We start from the raw sequence: 22,376 nt of genomic DNA, 5'->3' as shown, positions 1-22,376 counted from the left end.
CACGGGCCTGGCTCGGTTGTCATAACGCTCTTCTGGAGGCCAGTTTGAAAAGGTCAGTGAAAATGAAGCTCCCTCTCTCCGCAGAGGATGAATGGACACAGTGTAGGAGCCCCACGCACATACAGAAGAGCCTCGCACACTGACACACACACACACACACACACACACACACACACACACACACACACACACACACACAACGAAACACATTTCAATAAATGCACGCACACACACAGTCCCTGCAAGCACATTTTTTTTACACGCACCAGTACGAGCGGCGAGTTCTCTTAGGATATTTTGGCCTCGGCGGTTCATGTGCGTTAACTTGTTCCAGGGCTTCGGCTCTGGTTTCCCTTCAGGGGGAGTTAGCTCACAGATTAGCTCTTTAGTCCGTCTATATTTTTTTGGAGCCTCGTGGCCTTTGACATGTCACTTCTATCTCCCACCGCATTCCGATCCATCCCAGCGCTTCTTTTTATCAGGCTGATTTGTGGCTCGTGGAGGTTTAGATCGAGCAGGGCGACTCCTCTGCGGAGTCCAGAGTCCCACATCAACTATAGAAGAGGCCAGAGAGAGGACAGAGAGGATCAGTTTTATCATCTGTTGGGGATTTAGCGAGTGAACCATGGTTCACCTCATGTGATTATCAGTGCAAATGAACCAAGACGAGAACGTCAATGAGTCTCCTGCTGAGAAACAAACTCACCGAGCGACCCTCTGAGGGCGTCTGTCAGCTGATTACACATGCGTAACCTGACAATACCAATACCACCCACTAATACTGATGTTCCTGATGTTGTAGAGAAAAACTACTGGGGTTTACAAAAGCTTTAATACAAAGACAGTTTTTTTATGGACACAATCGTGGGATAATCAAAGCTCTTCTCTCTGTTTTTCTCTTCTGACAACCTGTAATTTTCTAAGTTTTATTACAACGAGAAAGAAAAAGCCCAGAACACTCAGTTTGTTTTGAATTGGGTGGAAAAATAGGATTCGACAAAAATAAAGTACCAAAAAATGGAAAAAGTACAAAGACTCAAACATCTGAGGAGTCACAGAATAATTAAAGGGAAAGGGAATAACTTTTTTTCTTTTCTTATTTTTTTCATATTAATAATGCGTCATTTAACCTCTATGAGCCTCATGAAGTGAAATCAGTCACAGAAAAATTTCTTATAATTTGAGGTTAGGGGTCAGAAGTGGACTGAGTTTCATTTTCAGGGACCACGAGCCAAAAAGTTGACACAAATCGTGTAAGTTGGCTCGTTGCTCAGCTTCACATCTCAGGCTCACACTGATATTATCCAGGTCATCAAGACAAATACAGCTGCACAATTACAATATATAATTGTTTACCTCATGAAAAGGGCCTGACCCACTATGCAGGCTAATTTGTAGTAATAAGAACAAACAAAGAAACAGCTAATCATTATTTGATAAAAGAAAATTCGATACATAAATGAATAAATGCTTAATTAATGCTGTAATTAATTAATTAGTGTTAAAGATTAACAAAAGATTAATGTTTTTTTTCTCCACAGTTTTCCCCCTTAGTGAATATGTTATCCATCTGTTCTCCATATTTTGAAATATTTTTTCTTAGTCGTATAATTTCGTGGCAGTTCGTCTTAATATTCTCCCCAGATCATTATCTCCTTTGTCCCATTCTTTTGGCATTCTCCCCGACTTCTCTCCATTATAAAAGGATGGTTAATACAGAATTTAATGAAATGATTAATTTCTTTATCTAGAATTTCCCAGAACAATCTCAACTCTGCGGCATGCCCAAAGGATATCGTGCTTTCAATTTGAAGCAGGTTTAACATTTTATTAGAAATAACTGAAAACAAGTGAGGATGTCATGTTGACTGATTGCTGATGTGGAGGGCAGTTGGGGGAAGAGCGTGCACGGACATTTCTGTGGTATGAAGGAAGGTGCATGTGAAAGGATTAATGAAACGCTAATGTGTGTAACTCCCCTCTGTTTTTTTACTGGGATGTGTATGTGTACTCATTGTGTAGTACACACATAAGCTCACAAACGAGCCCTGAACGTACACACACAAACACACATGCACACAAACACTGGGGGGGTTAGGAATGAGATAAACAATTCAACTCAGCCACTCCCACATGTACAATATTAACCTTTTAGCTTGTCCTGCTTGTGGATGAGAGTGTGTGCGCTCCAGCATGTGTTGCATCTCTTCTAACCTTTAGCTCTGACCAATAGGAAGGTGATGTTTTTTCTCTGACCCAGTTTCCCCTCTGCTTATTTCTCTGAACACGCAACATTTCAGCTGCTATTAGTCAAATGATGCGCTGTCTGCGAGGGGGAGTTCGGAGGCAACTGTTTGTGTGTGTGTGTGTATAGCTCTCAGGGCATGTTTGTTCACCTGTTAGTATTGTGTATTCAAGGGTGCTAATGTGTGTGTGCCCACTAGGGTTGTGCCAGTTTTTAAAAAATAATCATGTAATTGATGGGGAGCACCAATTACAGCAAACAAAGAAAAATAACAGTCCCAACCCTCTGAAGGCTTCTTTCTTCCTCTGGTGCCGTTGATCCTGTGCTTATTTAGTTGTACACAGCAGCTGCTGGTCAGCGGGAACAAAAAGTCTGCAGGCCACCTCGTCAGGCTGTGTTTTCTGTTTCTCCCCCTGCTCATGATTCCTATAAAATTGCTGAGGTTTTCTGCGGCTGCAGCTCAGCCCAGTGATATCGGTGAAAAGAGCCATTACAGCCAATTAGCTACTCTGTCATTAGGGAGGGCTGTGTGGGCTACTGGCAAATTCTCCACACAACAGAATACATTATAGCAAATAAAAGCTGGTAAAGCTGAAATAAAAAGCTAATACCTAAAAATGTTCCACACGAAGCAACAGCAGAGGAGCGGAGGGCTTGAGTTTTACAGGCAGTGTGGTTATGAAATGAATATTGGATACTTTGGCCGCTGTCGTTGCTTCTCATAACTTTAACACTATATGCAACCGCTTATAGTGTTATAAGTGATCAGTCCCCTCCCCAGGTTATTTTTGCTTTATTGTGCCAATCGACCGCGTTCAGACTTTTATGATCTGCACTCCCCCTGTGCACACCTGCCAGATCATGTGGGGCTCAGCTTAGAATCGCGTGTCCACATTTTGAACAGGCCACCTTCTTTTTTTGTGTTTGTTTTTTGTGTTTGGTGTGTGTGTAGAAAACAGGGAGGGGAGGAGGAGGAGGCATGTGTGCAGGAGGAAAGGTTGAGGATGCGATGTGCTCTAAGATGAGTCTGTCTACATCTGTCATGTTGGAGTGCGCTCAGTCTGTTCGTGTTTGAGACAGATGACTTGCTCCGCTCCCCAAGGTCCTCCTGTTATTCTGCATCCTTTATCTCCTACTGATCCGACAGACGGCCCTGCACACAGCCGCGTGTGTGTGTACTTGTGTGGATGTGTGTATGTGAGATTTTCTTAGGTGCACATCCTGTGTTGTGTGTTTGTGTGCCCGAGCATTCAGGACAATGTTATCCTCTGTCTCTCTCTCTGTGTGTGTGTGTGTGTGTGTGTGTGTGTGTGTGGTGTGTGTGTGTGGGAGCAACATTTGTGCTGTGTACCGGAGCACAGGGCTTAGCAACATGCTGAGTGGGGAATGGGGAGAGGAAAGTGCGGCAGTATGAAGCCTCTGCCCTGCTAGATTCGCTGGAGAGGTGACACACACACACACACACACACCTGCAGCTAAATGATGCAGAAGCGCTCTGTGTCTTTGTGTGTACAGGCGCTGAGTGTTGTACAGTCACACTCACACACGGACACTTTGGGAGCCGCTGACAGCTCCCCTGCAGAGGTTAAAGGCTGCCATGGGTAGTCTTGAAGCACGAGCCCAGTACGGCCGGACAATGCAAGAGCATAATGCCCAACCTTTAGTTTGGTGATCTGGGATTGTCTTGACTGATGTACAACACACACACACACACACACACACACACCCATACACACACGACTCGACTAAAAGATGATGCTCAAATGCACATGGTTGCAGAGGCCAAAGCGCACAGGAGAGACTCAGGGGACAATGCAACAGAAATGGTGAGAGTGAGTATATGCTTCCTCTGCTTCACAGAGTGAAATCACCTCCCACTTCTTCTTTTTTCCAAAAGGAGATCTCCTCCTCCCCCCCTTCCTCTCAACTCCTCACTTCATCACCTCCTTCCATATTCCCTCGCGGACATATGCACGCACACACACACACACACTTGCACGCAAGCACACTTCAGACAGATCAGGTCTCACCCCTCCCCAGCTCGCACACTCTCTTGTCTTAAAAAAAAAAAGGAATCTCCTGCTTCCTCTCCTGCCCAACACTCCTCTTTCCATCCACTCTCTAAACACCTCACTCCCCATCCCCATCCCCTCACCCCCACACACGCACACCTCGCCACTTCACCTCCCTCCCTCCCTCACCCCTCTGCAGCACCACCCAACCCTCCTCACCCCACCCCACACTATCCCATAGTGCTCTCTGCCGGGAGGATTTAGAGGTACCCTGTAATTTTGGTGCCGGAGGAGCTCTTAAGTCCTGCCTGATCTTCTGGCTATAAAGGCAGCCAATGTGTGTGTGTGTGTGTATACATGTGAATATGAATTTGTGTGTGTGCGTGCACATGCACAGTGTGTGCTTCAGTGTGTATTTGCTTCTGTTGGTCCAAGTGCTTACATGTCTATATTTTTTTCTGCAACCATTTCAAGTGTGGTCGAACTTTTGTGTTTTGCGTGCATGCTTTTTGCCTGTGTGTGTGTGTGTGTGTGTGTGTGTGTGTGTGTGTGTGTGTGTGTGTGTGTGTGTGTGTGTGTGTGTGTGTGTGTGTGTGTGTGTGTGTGAGAGAGAGAGAGAGAGAGAGAGAGAGAGAGAGAGAGAGAGAGAGAGAGAGAGAGAGAGAGAGAGAGAGAGAGAGAGAGAGCAGTCTAATCAGGACACAGGAGAGGAGCTCCCCCTCTGGCTGTATACTGAAGCAGTGAGCTGTGCAACAGTTGTGTGCACTGGGCTGCTTACCACCTTAAACCTTGACACTAATGCTGCTGCCTTCTTACCATATATGCGCAGCAAAGCAGGCAGCAGGCAGCGATGCTCAAGCCGCTACATGCTGATGCTGTGCAAAAACAAAACAGGGAAAAGATATTACCATTACTGAAGAGGAAGATTAGAAAATCTGCTGTGTCCACGCACATTATTCAAAACCACATCTCTTCTAACCTAAATTCAATATTGAGAAACGTGCAGCGCTTGTGTCAAAGATACGACTGTTTTTATATTGTCTGCCCAGTTTTATTATCGCAAAGAAACACGAGAGGGAAACATCGGCCGAGCTGAGTGCACCTAATTCATCTGAGATGATATGATAAGTCGGAATGAATTTTCCTAGACGATGCCAAACCTGCGGAGGAGGCTTCAGTGGAGAGACGTCGAGTGAAGGGTTGGAGGTTGATTACTTGATTTCCATTTCTATTTCTAGGACAAAGAGAAGGAGGGCTGATGGGCTGGGACATCTATTTAGATCCATTTCAGTCTGCCATAATCAGGCTTTAGCCATGCCCTAATACTCAGGATTAGAAAAGGTTCAAAGTGCAAACATCTAGATCCCCCAGTATTATTCCAGTCTGCCAACCTCACTCTGTATGTGTTTGCACGTGTGTGTATGTGTGTGCACGTGCATGGTGGCTTGTATGCCAGATCTGCTGGGGAGGGTTATCTCTGGATTCAGGCCCATAAACCTAATCTGACCCTCCCTGTGCTCATTCAGGAGTGAAATATTTTGGTCAAATAGGCTGCCTTTTCCTTCGCCCCGCTTCGACTCCGGTTGACTAACGCAAACAAAAAGCGAGATAGGAATATTGCAGGTATGGTAAATAGCCATTTCTGTTGTGACGCTCTGTTTGACACAGACACACACATCCCTGACAGGCTGCGTTTACTCCCCGCTCTGCCTCAAATGGACGAAACAGCTCTGCGTGCTGGTGTTTTCTCCTTGATGCTAAGTGTGAGTGATCAGATCGTGGTCGAGTCTGTTTATGTATTTAGCTTTTTTCTTTTGAAAATGTAGACATTATTACTGGTGGTTACTGCGACTACCCGGTGCCGGCTTGGCTCGTCTGAGTGGAAGTCTGACTGCTGCGGAGAAGGGGGGGGGGGCGGTGTGTGAAAGGTAGCCAATGAATGTCACCTCTCATCCACTTTCTCATTAAGCAACCTGCTCTCTGTCTGTCACATGGGCTGTATCCATCCCCCTCGTTCGGCGCTTTGGGGCACGTGGTTGTGCACGCGCATTCATAGGCAGTGGAGCACACACACACACACACACACACACACACACAGCCCAGTTGGTCTGTATGAAATAAAGCCCCCCCCCCCTGGGCTGGACAGGAATAATAAGCAGCAGATGATTCATGATGGAGATGCGGAATGTATTCAGCAGGACCACCTGAGTGACCTCATTTAGCAGACCTGAGAATAAATATAAACCACCGCATCGCACTCCTCGCCTTAGATTGTGTCGTCTCGGCCCAGTCAGCCCCGCATCTCTCTCACACGTCTCCCACTCTTCTCCTCGGAGCACCTCGGGGACCTTCCACTCACTACCCTTGTGAAATCCGTGTGCGTTTGTGTACATGTCGGTGTGTGCATTCAGAAATATATGTTAATGTGTTAGCAGTAGTGGTGCATGTGTAGTATTGGAACGGGAGCATTTTTTGCGAGCCAGCTCCTTCCCTTGTACGGCTTTCTGTTGGCTGATACTTTGTACTGTAGATATTTCCCAACATCAACATTTGGCACCTGGTTTCTCTTATGACTTCAGCAGCTGTAGATCTTTTGTTCTCCCACTAGTCACTCTGCGGCCAATGATCCACACCCACAAAAAGGGCCCTAAATCATACAAAAACTTCTCTTTGGAGCCGACCGCTTTATTTAAAAAAAAGGCAACATTCCTTCTTGCAATGACCAGTTCTTTCGGTATTCTGGACCACTAACATTCAACCGGTTTGCTCCACTAAATCATTAGCAGCAGACTGGCTCCCTTTGTTCTTCGTCCTGTCGTCGCTTTATCCCCTTGTGTTTTTATCTCCGTTGAGGAACACAGGAAGACCCAATTCCCCAGTTTCCGCTTTCCAAAACATGACATGACCGTTGGCCTTTTAATATCTGGAAATCCAGATTTGGATTAACGTCAGGGTGCGGGGATGAAATGAGAGAGAGAGAGAGCGAGAGGGAGTGAGAGTGAGAGAAAGAGAAAGAGGAGATAGAGTGAGTGAAAGGCTTTCAGATTAAAAGAAAAAAGCTGGCAGAGTGTCGTTGTGGAGTAGGTTATGGAGTTGGCAGGTATGGAAACGCGGCTGGCATAGCATCGTTTTTTAAAAAGTGATCTCTGACATGCTAGATGTAAATACACTGATATCAGACAGGGATTAAAATGACAAACACAGGAGCGCATGTTACTCAACAGACTGCAATTTTCTTTTAAAAAAGACATTCTAATGCACTGAGCAGTTATGTCTGAGGCGGATTTCCATCTTGAATAGTACTTAAAAGATGGATTCACATAAGGAAACGTGGTTAAAATTGGACACAGTTAATCGGATTAAGAATTTCCAACAGTTCAGTAAAAGGCCCTGAATTATTTGACATCTTAAGTGGCCTCGATACAAACAACATGTAAAGTGATCATGTCTTTATAAATCGAGGTCACTTTCCGTTGTTAGCCTAAACAGAGGCCTCCGAGGGCCAACTTATCAACGTGCCACATCAGGGACGCAGGAGCCTGAAGGAAAAGTTAATTTAGATGACAGAAGTAAGTTAACACGGAGACGATTTGCTCTCCCCGAGTGGATATAAAATTCATAGCATGACGCTCCCTCTTAGTCAGATTATTCGAGCGCCTTTGAGCCGGATCTTCAAAGAGCTTATTTTTTTTGTATAACCTTGCCCTGGAAATGTTCAAATTGAAAGAAGAGGGGAAATTGGGTGGAAAATGGCAGGATGAGGTTAGCCCTCGTGGCAGCATCTGGGCCGCTCGAGCCGGGAGCCCGTGCTCCTTTAAGACTGGAAACGGGCTTGTTCACCTCACTGTCTTTCAATGTTCCCTTTAGCAGAGACATGCTCCCAGCACAGACTTTACATAAATCATAAGACGCACTTAGCCTTGAGTGTTCATTCACATTAATGCCCCACGTAAATTTGAAATCTGTGTGTTGCTGCGCTCAGCTCTGGCTTGGCCCCTCCTCGTATATATATATCAGTGTCCGGTTTGCTCATTCATGTTGAGTCTACAGCGAGCAGAGGGTGGGGGGTGGGGTTCTAAATGGCTCCTGACACGATGTTATCACAATCATTTTCACAAATTATCACGTACTCCAGCCACACTCACAATATGTTTGTGGTTGGCTTTGTAATTTAGAGCCCGGGCATGATCTGATAATGTAACATAACATTAGTGCAATTCATTATTTAGTTTTCTTCCATCTCACCCGAGCACAAAGCAGAAATCCCACAGGGCAACAAAATGTCAGCATTAATAATACTTAGGAATGACAAGGCATGAATCAACTAGATGAGCTTTCCCATCGCTGCTCAGCCAGATTCCAACACTGCTCCAGACAGCTTCAGTTTACAGCAAGGAAATACACATACAAACATCCATACATCACACGTACAGATGTACAGTATTCTGATGTTTGTGGTGCATTGTTTGGTCCCACGCAACCCCCCACGTCTGTAGCCCAGTCTGCCTCTCCTTGTCATCATCAGATAAGCACCCTCTCCAAGACTATCTCATCATAATGAGGGTGCCATCTGAAGCAATCACCCAGGGAGATGGTCATTGAGTTAAGAGGGAGGGAAGGGGAGGGGTAAAGCCAAATAGCACAGATAAAAAAAAAACTAAATGAAGTGAGCGAAAAAACAGACAGAGGGAGAGACCGAGACGGATAATATGAGGAAGGGAGAAACAAAAGCATTTCAGAGGAAGGGAGTTAAAACAGCAGACTAAGCGGAGATGGAGAGCATTTGGGGAATTCCAAAATTAGAGCTGCCATCGCATGCGCCCACACAGGCGCACGCCTACGCACACGCACAAATATATATACACACACACACACACACACAAACACACTTACAACTGCCTTGTGCTCAGCCGTTCAGTGTAAAGGTCAGAGTCACACTCTGTCTCCCTAGGTCATTATCATGATCCCTAAAATAGACAGCCAATTGTGTCGCAGCGTCTGAAGTGAATGTGACATTGAATAAACAACCCTCGACCCTGAGCTCCTCACTCAAGTCAAAGCAGAACGCACACTTTCAAGCAAATGGGAAGAAGCTGACACGCACACGCTCTAATATAGCAATGGATGGACACACACACACACACACACACACGTATGTACGAACATTAAGGGAGGCATTTAGCTCTCAGCACTACCATCAAGTAATGACACATGTGGCTCAGAGGGAGTAAGCTGCTCGAGGACTTGGCAAGCAGCTGGAACTCTCGCTGCCATGTCTCACTGCTAAACTATGCACAGGCCGAAAAACACACACTCCCTCGCTCTCTCTCTCTCTCTCTCTCTCACACACGCACACACTCACACACACACACACACACACACACACACACACACACACACACGCAGGACTGACCATGTTCCTCCTCTCCACCTCAATGCCCAACCTCCCCCAGCAGGCTCTAATGTTGTTCCATTCATTTGACTTCACTTTATTGTGTTAATGAGAGATACCGTTGAGAGGAGCTGGCGGTTGATTGAGGGTGAGAATGGCTAATCACTGGAACAGCTAATCAGTGCTTGTCGTAAATATTGATTAGTTCTGTGCGTTATGGACGTGCTCATTAACCAGTGTGTCATCTTCTCTCCTCCTCTTTGTCCTCTTCTTCTGCTGCTCCTCTTCCTCTCTTCACCCTCCATCACTTCTTGTCTCTCTCCTCCTCCTCCTCCTCCTCCTCCTCCAGCAACCTCCAATGGCACAGTCGAGGGCCTGGAGAACCGAGAGGGGGGCGCGTGCAAGAGCCGAGCCATGAAAGTCATCATGAAAGTCGGACAAGGTAAATGTGCGCTCACCTCACATGCAGAACACAACACACTGCCACTGGTGCCTTAAAGCCATGTTTCACTTTGGTGTGACATTTTCATTTATCGCCATGTGTGCCTAGCGTGACTTTGTTGGCCACCAGCCTCTGACGGGACCTGCTCTCTACAACTTTGAAGTTGCGTTATGAAATGAGCAGGCCACCGGCGCTGATGGGTTTTTAATTTATTTTTTTTTATATATGACTTCTTTAGTGCCATTACCAAGGGCGGAGGGGATAAATCATCATCATTGTTCTGTGACTTTCAATGATGTCACGTCATAATGATGGGCTTAAATTATTCCATCATTTTATAAAATTATGTTATTGAAATGAATAAAACCAAGCAAAAATAAGAAATAATCAATAAACTAATTTTATAGGCAATTTAGCATTTTTTGCACTTAATATACTGTTTGTAAAATTTACAAAAAAATCGTAGTCCTAACATTGTGATATAGTGAACATCACTATATAGGCCGTGTTTACAATAACAGCCAATAATGTCCAAACTAGCCATGCTTTTCCAAACGTGGTGATTTCAAATCTCTGGGGGAAAAAAAAAATTGTCAACAGGAAGTTGTCTACAATTTTAACTTCTCTCCCGAGGCGTCATAAACCAGCATAACTGGTTTACAAAGGAGGAATTGATAACGGAGTGTAATGCTTTAATCAAATTTAATGACATATAATTACACACACAAACAAATCCCTGCAGTGTATAATAAAACTTTTATTAACTGTTTACACAAATGTACAAATTAATCACACACGTGGGTTTAAAACACAAACAGAGAGTTTGCTCGGTTGGCATAAACATAAAGATATTGATATAATTATTGTAAGGCCTTCCTTAATATATAGAATACAATCAATTCAATTCATATTTTCATTTTCTTCCCCATGTTCATATAAAATAATAGAACATGATTCATATGATTACAACTGTCTTATACCTAAACGTTTTAGTTAAAGTCAAAATACATTGATAAAAACCCTTAAAACGTCCTAATGTGTGGTTACTACAAATTGCAGCACATTATAGTTTGATATAAAATATTTAATTATTAGTATTTAATTTTTAATATTTTTTATTGTATATTCAGGATATAAATGGGAAGAAGTGGGTTTCAAATTGTGTATTTGATAACTAATACAATGATGGAAAATAATAGAATGTAAAATAAAATAAAATATAAAATGTAACACACAAATGGTAAAAGTTCAACATGAAAATATTTTAAATCAGCTTTCTATTCGGGTAATATGATAATATACATGTTGAGATGTGTCTGACCATACTGTTGATTCAGAGGTCACTGTCCCTTTGATCACTCTCGTTGTATTAGGTCATTGCAGTCAATGCTGCAGGTCGATAAGCAGCTCTGCTTCATGGACTGCACTATTGGATTTGCTGGAGGTTTTTTTCTGGCTTCACTGTGATGAAGCACTCTAACTTGTGAAGTGTTTGTTTGGGTTCATATGTTTGTCATGATACAACAGTCCCATCTGACTGGTTTCTCAATGTAATCATGATCTATTTCGATATCAGGCTGTAAAAAATTACACATATTTAGTTAGAAGATTGTTTCCATATTCCCCAACTCTATTGGCCTTTACCGGAGTTTTGAATAAATCTTTTCATAGACAAACAAATAGTGTCGATCGTTAAGTAATAACATGTAAATAAGACATGAGTGTGAGGATTGACTTCCTCCTGTGATGTTTGTCAGATGTTCCTCAGCCTGACTCTAGTAATCACAGAACGTGTTTGAAACAGGAATGTAAGGGCCCAGTCGGGGTAAGTCGAACTAAAAATGCTGGAAGTAAACAAACTAGCTTTGTTTAGATATCCTCGGACACAACATTTGGTTTGCATCGGGCATTTCACTTTTAGATGCAGTTTAGTTCAATCTGTGGACATCCGTATCCTGGTTTTGACAGGTTATAATACACAGATGTGTTACTCTGTAAACACTGGGCCTTTTCCTTGGTTTGGTTGTTTTGACTGAAACTGACACCAACCATCTGAGAGGAACATCTGCCTGCCGTGATGATTCCAGCTTAAAAGCTGGATCTCAACTTGTCAAAAACAAACAGGGACTCGCTGAGAAATCTTCTAAGTGTATGTGAGTGTGTCGGTGTGTGTGTTTGCGTGTGTCGGTGTGTGTGTTTGTGTGTGTATGCCTGCAAATTTGTGTGCCGACATTTGACTGTTGGCTAGTGGGATGACAGCAGCGTATCCTGGCAGCCAGTAGGAGAAGAGAAGCTAACAAGCTGCTGATGCTAGCAAGGTCTGAGTTGGAACAAATTCAGCAGATCCAGTGAAAAACACCCGACCAGCCATCTCCGAGACAGACAGGCATCGCATTATCTTCCCATGTAGGTCAATTAGAGCACCCGACATCACCGGGGTTGTACCACCATCGCCAAATCACAACACGGCTGCACAAACTCAGGCAACAACAACCACACTTGTGCACTAAACTATTACCCCGGAGGAACTCCCCGAACATGTGAAAAGAAGTTTGAAAGGAAACGTCTTATTTGAGGAAAGTTCTAGGAAAGTTCCTCTCAGCTTCTGTGTGTGTTTCTGTGGCTGCCGGTTGCTCCTCAGCTTCTCCAGCGCCGTGCACTCGTTTCCCCAAAGCGTTCTGAAGCGAGCTGTCACTCACAATCAACGTGCCCTAAAAACCTTGTTAGAAAAGATGCTGCCGGCCCAGCTGCTACTACTTCCTCTATATATATGTACTAAATCTATTTCTGTGGGTGGAATCCTTGGCGCATAATGTGCCCATCCAACCCAGTAATTATTTGAAGACCGGCCGTGAGAAATTAGAGAATTGACAGAAACTTTGATTTAACTGCTGCGGACACCGTCCTGGGGATTTCTTTTTTTTTTTTTGTGAAAAAATAATGAAGGCACCATTAGGGCTGCAAGTGGTGAACAGATTTGCTGATTAATTGGCAAAAGGGTGGACAGAAAATGCATTTGATAGTCATTTATACCACTGAGCCATTAACAAGCAAAAAACTGCAAACACTTGCTCGTTCCGAAAGTGAAAATCTGCAGCTTTTCTCATTATTTAATTATAAACTGAATTTAAGTTGGCCGGTGGAGTGTCGGTGAGACAAAAAGACGTGATTTGAAGACATCACTTTGGCCTCCGGAAGCCTGTGAAAGGCTGATTATCTGACGTTTAAATCAATGTATTGAAAAAAAGTCCCTTAAAAGACTGAAATAGCTCTTATATGCAGTATTATTAGACTTTATTTTCTACAGCCACACACACAGACACACACACACACACAACTTGGCCCTGCTCGGCTCTGACCCAAGATGGTATTGTGTTTAAGCCACATTTCCTCTGTCTCTGGAGCTGAATGCCAACACTCTCTGCAGCCAAGTCCCCAAGATCTCCCCATATGTCCACTCCTACTCCTTTTTTGCCCGTTGCACTATGGATTACAATTTCTTGAATCATCAGAAGAATGCAATATGTTCCCATTCTCTTAATGTTACTGTCGTGGAAATTTATCATGAGATTTGAAATAATGACTTTCTCAGACCGGAGTTGCCTTAGAGTTTTAATTATTAGCTCTGCAGAGGGTTACACAGCCAGCAACATGGCTCAGAGTGCAACCACAAGAAAGTTAAAAAGGAGGGTTTTTATACAATGTGATAAAATGGGAAACAGAACAGAAAGCAGACAGGACCGTCTGCTGTCTGGCATCACTGTTACAGAAAGGGGAATCAAACCCAGCACACAGTTGCACAGGTGGTGGAACTTTGAGGTTGCATCAGCTAAGTGCACAGAAAACAGTCAAAACAGTAGTAAGACATTGATCAGTGGAATTTTCCATTACATTACATTTGCATTTTATCGTGGCGACACTCCCGGCTGAAATCATGCAGAATTGTGCATCTGCAGGAAGTCACGCGCCCAGACGCTTCAATGTATAATTGTGCTTTAAATGCCTCCTGTCCCATCTTTTGTCTTTATATAAGATGTGAGGTAAAAAGGAACGGAAGCTGAATGAACGGGGAAATACGAGCAACCCATATTTAATACATCCAGCTCTGTTCAGCACTCTCTTTCTCTTCCTGCACATCATGTCACTGTGCTCATTAGAAATATGTTGACTCACTGCCTCGCACGCATCTCTCTCTCCTCGTTCTCTCCCCCTCTCTCTCTCTCCCAACATATCTGTCTCTCTCCTGTGTCGCTCGATCATTGTCTCCCTCGCTCGCACCCCCCCCTCCCCCTGCGTGCCTTCTCCCTCCTTCTGGCGGGTTGGCAGTTCTGAGGTAGTTGCTGTCTGCATAGCTCAGGGAAATGTCAGCAGCACACACAGAAAAAATGGGTCAGAACATTACAAACGCTCGGCGCACATGCTCAGAGGTTGACGCACAGCGTTGGTCTATGTGTGCGGAGTGAATCAGATCACTGTGTCCTCTCATATCCTCTGCCATGCGTGAATGTTCCCACTTCTCACTCCTGTCTTTTCTCATCAATTATTGACGGCACACAACAGCTCCTGGCTAGATCCACCACCGCTGCTGCAATCAGCACGGAGCGGAGTGGTGGTCTGGACGTGGACAAGATAGGCAAGGATCGGTTTGTAAATAAAGTGTAGTTGTAGTCACAGAGAAGTGGATACGGCCATGTATTTATGTTCCTTCTTTGTCTTTTCCCCCTCTCTCTTATCTGGTGTTCAATCTGCCAGACGTCCCACACCCGAATCATTTCTTTCGACAAGTCTCAGCCGAACCCGGGATGGAAATAGCAAATAGACTGCTAGACTGTCAGGCCCTTTTCACACACACAGCACTCATGCACGGCCACACAGACTCGCCACGAGGGACTCAAATGTAAATTGCCTCCCCACACGCCCTCCTCTCTTTCTCTCTCACACACGCCTTGAGCAGGCCTTTGGGCAGAGGCAGATAAGGCCTGATAGAGGAGAGGCATCTGATAGCGTGCTGTGGAATCCATCTGACCGGCTTCGCTAATAGTTTATAACAGCCCTCCGTCTGCCGGCCCTGCCCTCGTAAAAAGCCACGCCGCGGACCCACCAGTATTTACCGCACAAAGACTTCAAAGTGCGCGTGCTGAAATCACAACAGACAGACAGATAAACTGTCTGTTTCCTTTGCGTTCCCCTCAGAGCGTGTGCAGCCCCCTCCCCGCCGCTTCTACTCCTCTCCTCGTCTCCCGCTTCTCCTCCTGCATGTCCTGCTATTCTCTCCTCTTCAAAAGTGTGCCAGAGTTAAAGCCGGAGCAATAAATAAGGCATATTATGGCCTTTTAACGTGATGAATAATGTAAAACAATAAAAAGTTAATATATAACTACTTTACCCTCATTCTGCCATGCCTAAGTGTATTGTAAGTATATTCTAGGTGTGTGCATATATGTGTGCATGTGTATCTGTGTGTGTGTGTGTGTCTCATGAATGTGTCAGCGTTGGAAAGGCCTGTCTGAGTGTTTGCTGAAGGAGCTGCTGATGTAGATGTGAGCTCATTTTTTACGACAGGACAGGGATACCGGCGTGTTTCACAGACGTTTGCTAACTTGTCCTTCCTCTATTTTGTGCTTTCATCTTCACTCCCGAAATGTTTTCAACACAAGCAAAGATAACCTTCTTACGTATAAATGATATATCAAGAGATAATAAAAAATAACCCTCGCCGACGCAGGGGAACGAGTCGTTGTAATTCAGCGCGTACATCTTGCCAAGGCTCACTCTCTGTGTGTGTTTTGTTTTTTGTTTCCCCCACAGTTCCAAATGCGGTGAATCCCGTGGCGCCAGAGACTCCTGAAGACAACGCCATACCGGAGTCCAGTCCCAGCCGCCCGCCTGACCATGGGGGGCCCGAGATGCCAGGAAACCCTGGTGAGCAGATTGACCAGACACTCCAATCACAAACTGCTTCGTGAGACCCTTCGAAGGCTTTCTAGACTGCAAATAGTTTAGCAAGATAAAGGTTTTTGAAACGTAAAGGAAAAAAACGAATATTCACAGCCCCAAGGGTTCCGCTAATAATTAATCACATTAAGCTGAAAAGGAGAAAATATAAATCACAGTTGACTCACCCAGAGTACGCATTCTCTCATATGGCTCTTTCATGCCGGGGGCGTTTCTTTTGATTGCTGTGGGTCAACGTGCGAGAATAGGTGTAAAAAAAAACAATGTCGTACAGAACAAAATAACACTCATCAAAAAGGTGGTTTGCAGTTAAACAATACGCAACCACACCCAAAACAAACACAGCTCACCCTGAGTCACTGTACTTAATTATACTGTACACAAAGGTTGTTCTGCTCCCAAAGGAGACGCGCAGTTATACCGCTTTATTAAATATAATTTTTAAACCTCATTAGAATTGCAGATCGATGAAGATTAAAAGCGGAGATAAGTGAAGGAGTCGCCTCCGCCTCGCTGGAAGCTCTGGGCACTCCTTTGCTTCCTGTTTTCACCGGCACCTTTCAGAGCTGCTTCCCACAAGAGGAACCACTTCTTTCTTTTTTTTTCTGAAATCACTCCCCACACTAACTTTTTGACTTACTCCACAACTTTGTGTGCCGCAAACTTCCTCCTAGTACAGACCGTTCTGCCTGTCTCAATGTGATAAGCCGTCCTCATTTAATAATTGCTTATTTGACATTAGTTTCCTCTATAAAAAGATTTCCAAATGTCACTTTCCCCCCCATTCTCTGGCTTTTACCTGTCTACCATTGTTAGATCAGTGATTATGTCAAGTGAAGGAGTGGAGGGTGGAATGAAGGACGTGTCATTTTTCTTTTTTTTGAGGAGGCTGATATTTCAGGAATGAGATTTCTGACAGCCTCTCTCCAGCTCTCTCCCTCTCTCTGCTGCCCAGATTGTACGGAAATTCCTCCCGCCTCTGATTTCACTGATAAGACTGGAATCGGTAGCTTTCGTGATGTCATTACGGTTGTGATAAGACGTGAGGCGCAGCTCCCCCTCAAGAAATGGTTAAGTGCAGAGTGGTCAGCGGAGTGCGGAGACACAGTCATTAGTGGGGATGGTGGTCTCTGGAGGAATGAGGCTTTTGTTGGTGTGTGTGTGTGTGTGTGTGTGTGTGTGTCTGTGTGTGTGTGTGTGTGTTTGAGGGGTGGGGGTGGTGGTGGTGGAGGGGTCATGGACAGTAAAGAGGTGGTGCTGGCAGGAGGTGGTGGGGGGTTCCTGCTCTTTTGGCAGCAGCTGCATGCATACATGGAAAACAGATTTGCTTCTTCTCGGATTTCACTGGAGGAGTCCGTCATTCTCTCTCCCATCCAGTCACAACCCCCCATCCAGCTCTTCAGACAAAAAGGATAAATAAAATCAGATGTTCCGATATGCCGTCCTCATTTTCTTTTTTTTTCCCACCCTTCATATCTCACTTGGCCTTTGCCGAACGTGGCCCCGACATGTCAAGAAAAACCTGCCGGGGGTTAAATCTTTATCGGAGCAGGAATCTTTGTTATGTTGAGTGACGACTGCAGATTTCATTTGGAGGCTATTTTGATTGAGCTGATTCAATTAGATTACATCAATGCGACTGTTGCGTCGCACGGAGCAAACAACAAACAGGGCTGTGATCAGAGTTGATTTAGTACCACAACAGTAAGATCTAGATATGTCAGGACTGACTAGCTGTAATTGTTATTACCCTTCTGATTGTTTAGAAGTCTCTCAGGAAATTATTGTTGCCGGAAAGGGTGTTGATAAATCTTGTGTTTTATTCCATGAAAACCAAGGACATCCCCAGGGTTAGGAAAATGTTTTTGTTGGACCATCCAGTGCTCTCTCTGCAATATTTCAAAGTAAATATTTATTCAAACAAATAGTGACAGTTCATTCACGTTCCATTTGCAAATGTAGAGCTGCTAAGTAAACTGTTTTAATAGTTGCCAAATGAGCGAAACGAGAACAGGCGACGCTGCCGCAGGGCTTTTGTATCCCGGCCCATATTGTCTACATATGGCAAACTAGAACTTCATGGCACACGTGAAAACCATCATTTTGATGTACCTGTTTGAGGTTTTTTTTCATATAATAAATCTCAGAGATATAAAATAGAAATATGGGGAGAAGAAAGACGTTCTCCCGGTCATACAAAAGTTAGACGACTCTTCCTTTAGAAGAAATAAATTGACGATACCCCCTCCTTGTCTGACCCTCCCTTCCCCCATTATAACTCATACGCAGTCCCTAACCCCTGGATCTTTTTATTTCTCTCTCCAGACACCATGAATCAGGACCAGGGTTCCTCGTCCAACACGGACAGCATCTTCGGATCCAAGATGGGCCTGTTCCTCACCATTGGCGCTGGCTGCATCATCTTCCTCCTGCTCATCCTCCTCCTTGTCATCCTGCTCATCAAGATGCGCAAGCGTGCTAGGAAAAACGCCCACTCCCAGCCCCGCCCCTCGGCGCTGTCGCTCAGCACGCTGTCCAATCCCAAGATGCCCGGGGGCACAGCTGGCACTGAGCCCAGCGACATCATCATTCCGCTGCGGACAGAGAACAACTACTGCCCTCACTATGAGAAGGTGAGCGGCGACTATGGCCACCCCGTCTACATTGTCCAGGAGATGCCCCCGCAGAGCCCCGCCAACATCTACTACAAAGTCTGACATGCTCCCCACAGCCCGCGACAGCCAGGAGAGAGAAAGGAGGAGCGCTTGATTTATGGTCCTGGGAAGAACACCTTCCTTTGCATTCTGGGGACTTGATGCTTCTGCAAGCCCCTGTTATTTCTACCACCTGCTGCACAAATCTGGAGAGACACGTACTGACCAGTAACCAGCGGGGTTGTGAGCTGACTGATGAGAGGTTTATTCTGTTTGTTTGGGTTGTCTGAAAATCCCCACCCTCCTCTTCCTCCTCCTCCTCCTCCTCCCTTCACCTCCCAACTTCTACGTCTCCCTGCTGTGCGCCAACAGGGGGGCAGGGCTGGAGCAAACCAACAGATGGAACTTTAGCTTCCTAGTTTGCTGTCCCCTTTAATGGGCAGGATATAACTTATCTCAGTTCCCTGAAGTACAGTCTGTGCTACACCCAATTAAACACACCACCCGAGCACACATAGCCAGGAACAGGCAGACACAGGCCCCAAACGCCACTCAGCCTGCAGTTTGTGTGTGCAAGCATAAAATTTGTGTGTGTGTGTGTGTGTGTGTGTGTGTGTGTGTGTGTGTGTGTGTGTGTGTGTGTGTGTGTGTGTGTGTGTGTGTGTGTGTGTGTGTGTCGTGTGTGTGTGCGTGCATGTGTGTGTGTTAGTCAGGGCTCCGCGCTGGACCAGGAAACTCTCCAGATAGCTCAGGTATCAGACACAGTGTGTGAAATAATGTGTTCCTCTCCCTTCGCACCTCTGATGTTTGCCTTACTTACTATTTTTGATGGAGGATTTCCTCGAACCCTGCGTCAGTTCACAAAGCAGTTGTATTTTGTTAGACTTTTCCTACAAGTGCACAATGTATAGAGTTGAATAGATCATCGTTATTACCCCCCATCTTCTCACTCACCCACGTCATCCATTGCATTCAATCTTTTTCCTCCCCCAAAAGAATGACCTTGACCTGGACTGTTGAAGTCGAGGTGTGTATGTGTATGTGTATGTGTAGGTGTATATTAGTATTTGTACATGTGTGTGCTCCTGGGAATACTTCCCTCTCCACTGGTCTGATGTGAGCTTTACCATTACCCTGGTATTTATGACCTACTTGTGTGTATCTGTGTCCTCTGGGAGTATATGTGTGTGTGTGTGTGTGTGTGTTTGACATGTCTAGACCAGTCTAGTATCCGGGCAGACTTATTGGCTTAGGGGTAAAACAGTAAGTTAGTGTATCATGCGCTTCAAAAACAAGACTGACAGACTAACGCTCTGAAGAGACAGACATGCCAGAGATCTCATAAAACCGATCTAGCGCTCTGGCTGGCATCAACTGAAGGTTTTTCGCTTTTTTCGTGTGTATGTGTGTCTGATGAGCTTTCAGGCTTTAAAAAAAAAAATAGCAAGCAGGTTGATATTTGTTTGTTCCAGCTTCTGGTGCTACAGTGTAAGGATCAAACAGTTCGCCGCATGCCTGCTGCTAGGCGAGGTTGGACGTAGGTTGGGTGCTCGGCGCTGATTGGCTGGCCTACATAGGTGAGGATGCCCTATATATAAAGTTGGATAGCGAGCCGCCGCGGAACATCGAGATGCATTATTGTCAGATGCCAATTGGCTGCCATCTGTAGATGAGTCAGTGGAGTGTGCAGTCAGTGGTGTCGCCAGCATGTGACTAATCTATGTGCCATCTCCAGTGCCCACACTCACCAGCCGGGGAGGAAAGAGAGAGTGAGAGAGAGAGAGGGTGGGGGAGGAGAAAATGTTCCTGTGACTTGGCTTTAGCCTGAGAGGGAAGATGGCAGTGGGTATGGGAGGTGGGGTGAAGGGGTGGGGGGCGGGTGGAGGGGGTAGTTTAACATTCTTTATTTTTTATTTCTTCATCCTCTCACCAGTTGTGCTGTGAATAGAAAATGCTGTGCAGAATATTCCTCTGTCAAGGTGTTCAGCCGGCGAGGACACTGCAGCTCAGCTATCACACAGCCCAGGGCAGCGGCACCGAGGCAGGATTTACTGCAGCTGGAGGTGTGCACACTAAAAGCTCCCTTTTAGGTGTGTGGGGGGGGGGTGGTGGGGGTGGGGGACGGCAGGTGATTGAATCTGTCTGTGTGAACATGTAGGTGCTTCTACATGTGCTTATATGTGCTTATATTCGCAGTTGCTCCCTCCACGTGTGTGTGTAGGTGTATACTGTATGTGTGTGTGTGTGTGGAAGCGTCTGTGGTCTCGCCGCTGAACACACTTGTTTTTCGGGGACTGGAAGGTGGGCGCTCTCAAACAGTGTGGCTGCCAGAGTGCGCCGCAGTCCCGCCTAATGATGTGTGAGAGGAGAGCAGGGGAGATAAGAGCGGCCATTCCTCAGCATCCAGACACGAGCTGACGTTTGATGCACATGTGCACACACACGCGCCGACACATCAAGACTGACGGGTCCAGGTTTTTATCTCCAGTCAAACGGTCGTACTGCCGGTGAATGTTTACTCGCCGGGCGGAGGGACCTATCATCCGCTGCCACAAACTATTGCCATCCGCAGACACACACACTGCTGAGATAAAAAAGAGCAGCCCAGCTTGAAGACTCGGGGAAGACTCCGATAGCTTTCGCGTGTCGTTAACCTTGGAGTTAACAACCTAAGCAGCTGCTCGTGCTTTTTCGCGGTCCTGTGTTTTAACTCAGCATGCAGCCCTCAGTGGCCCTCTGTGAAACACATCCAGATCAAATATTTTTGTTTCGGACCGATGCGCATCCATTCACCTAAACCAGCCAAGGGAGTCATTACCAAATTACCACAAACCATATCTCATTTTCATTCATTCTCGTGACCACTTCACGTTGTTCAAATTTGGGGGGTAGAAAAAATAAACTCAAGAGGAGATATCTGAGAAATGTAAATATATGGATAGAGCCCAATTTAAGATGTAATTTCACCTGAACACTGCTCATAATAAAAAATTTAAGATTAGATTTTTGTAATGGAGGATGTTTGTAAATAGCTGTCTTTTTAAAGTGTGTTTTGTATGAATCCTTGCATTTTTGTCTCTGTTTGCAATATGATTTTATTTCATTTTCTTTTAGGGTTAAAACCGATTATTATTGCAACGGACACACAAGCTGTCTTTTGATTTGCAGTGTCCAGTATTGTCAAAAAAGTCTTTGTTACCACACGTGTTAAAGAAAAAAAAGAGAAAAACACAAAAACCTGGGGTTCAGAGTTTTAACATCGCCATCCAACAGGATCCTAGTTGCTCAGAAACTGTTCAGGACTGAAGCAGCTTTGAAAAGGATAAGTCATGATAATGATAAGACCTCCTTTCCCTGTTGGAGACAGCACTTAACTCTGCGTATGAAGACTGTGTTATTCCACTGCCTTTGAGCTACCCACACCTTCCACTCCATTATGAGATGTAACAAAAACATTTTTGGTCCACAATGATTAATCTTCTCTCCATTTTTAATAAGGCCAGACGAAGAGAGAGAGACGGAGAGAGAGCAAATAGGGGGGAGAAAAGGAGAGGAAAAAAAGAAAAAAGGGGGCCACGTATGAGAGTGTGACCGCTGCACTCGCCAATAAATCATCCGGTTTACACCACTCATTATCTCCCAGGCGGTCCTTTGTTTTAAAGTTGCTCTCTCTCCT

General features: G+C 45.1%; 1 protein-coding gene across 1 annotated transcript in view; it reads left to right on the top strand.

Moving 5' to 3' along the window:
- efnb1 (ephrin-B1) overlaps window positions 1-20,484 on the top strand; it is a 56,222-nt gene extending 35,738 nt beyond the window's left edge. The window contains exons 3-5 of the mRNA XM_035161143.2: window positions 9,999-10,091; window positions 15,900-16,013; window positions 18,372-20,484. Coding sequence (XP_035017034.1) covers window positions 9,999-10,091; window positions 15,900-16,013; window positions 18,372-18,763 — 599 coding nt within the window. The 3' untranslated portion in view covers window positions 18,764-20,484. The remainder of the gene's footprint in view (window positions 1-9,998; window positions 10,092-15,899; window positions 16,014-18,371) is intronic.
- The last annotated feature ends 1,892 nt before the right edge of the window (window positions 20,485-22,376 follow it).

This window comes from Hippoglossus stenolepis, chromosome 7, assembly GCF_022539355.2.
Source record: "Hippoglossus stenolepis isolate QCI-W04-F060 chromosome 7, HSTE1.2, whole genome shotgun sequence".
NCBI lineage: Eukaryota > Metazoa > Chordata > Actinopteri > Pleuronectiformes > Pleuronectidae > Hippoglossus > Hippoglossus stenolepis.
Note: the sequence above shows the minus strand (reverse complement) of the source record. Positions and strands in the feature narration are given on the sequence as shown.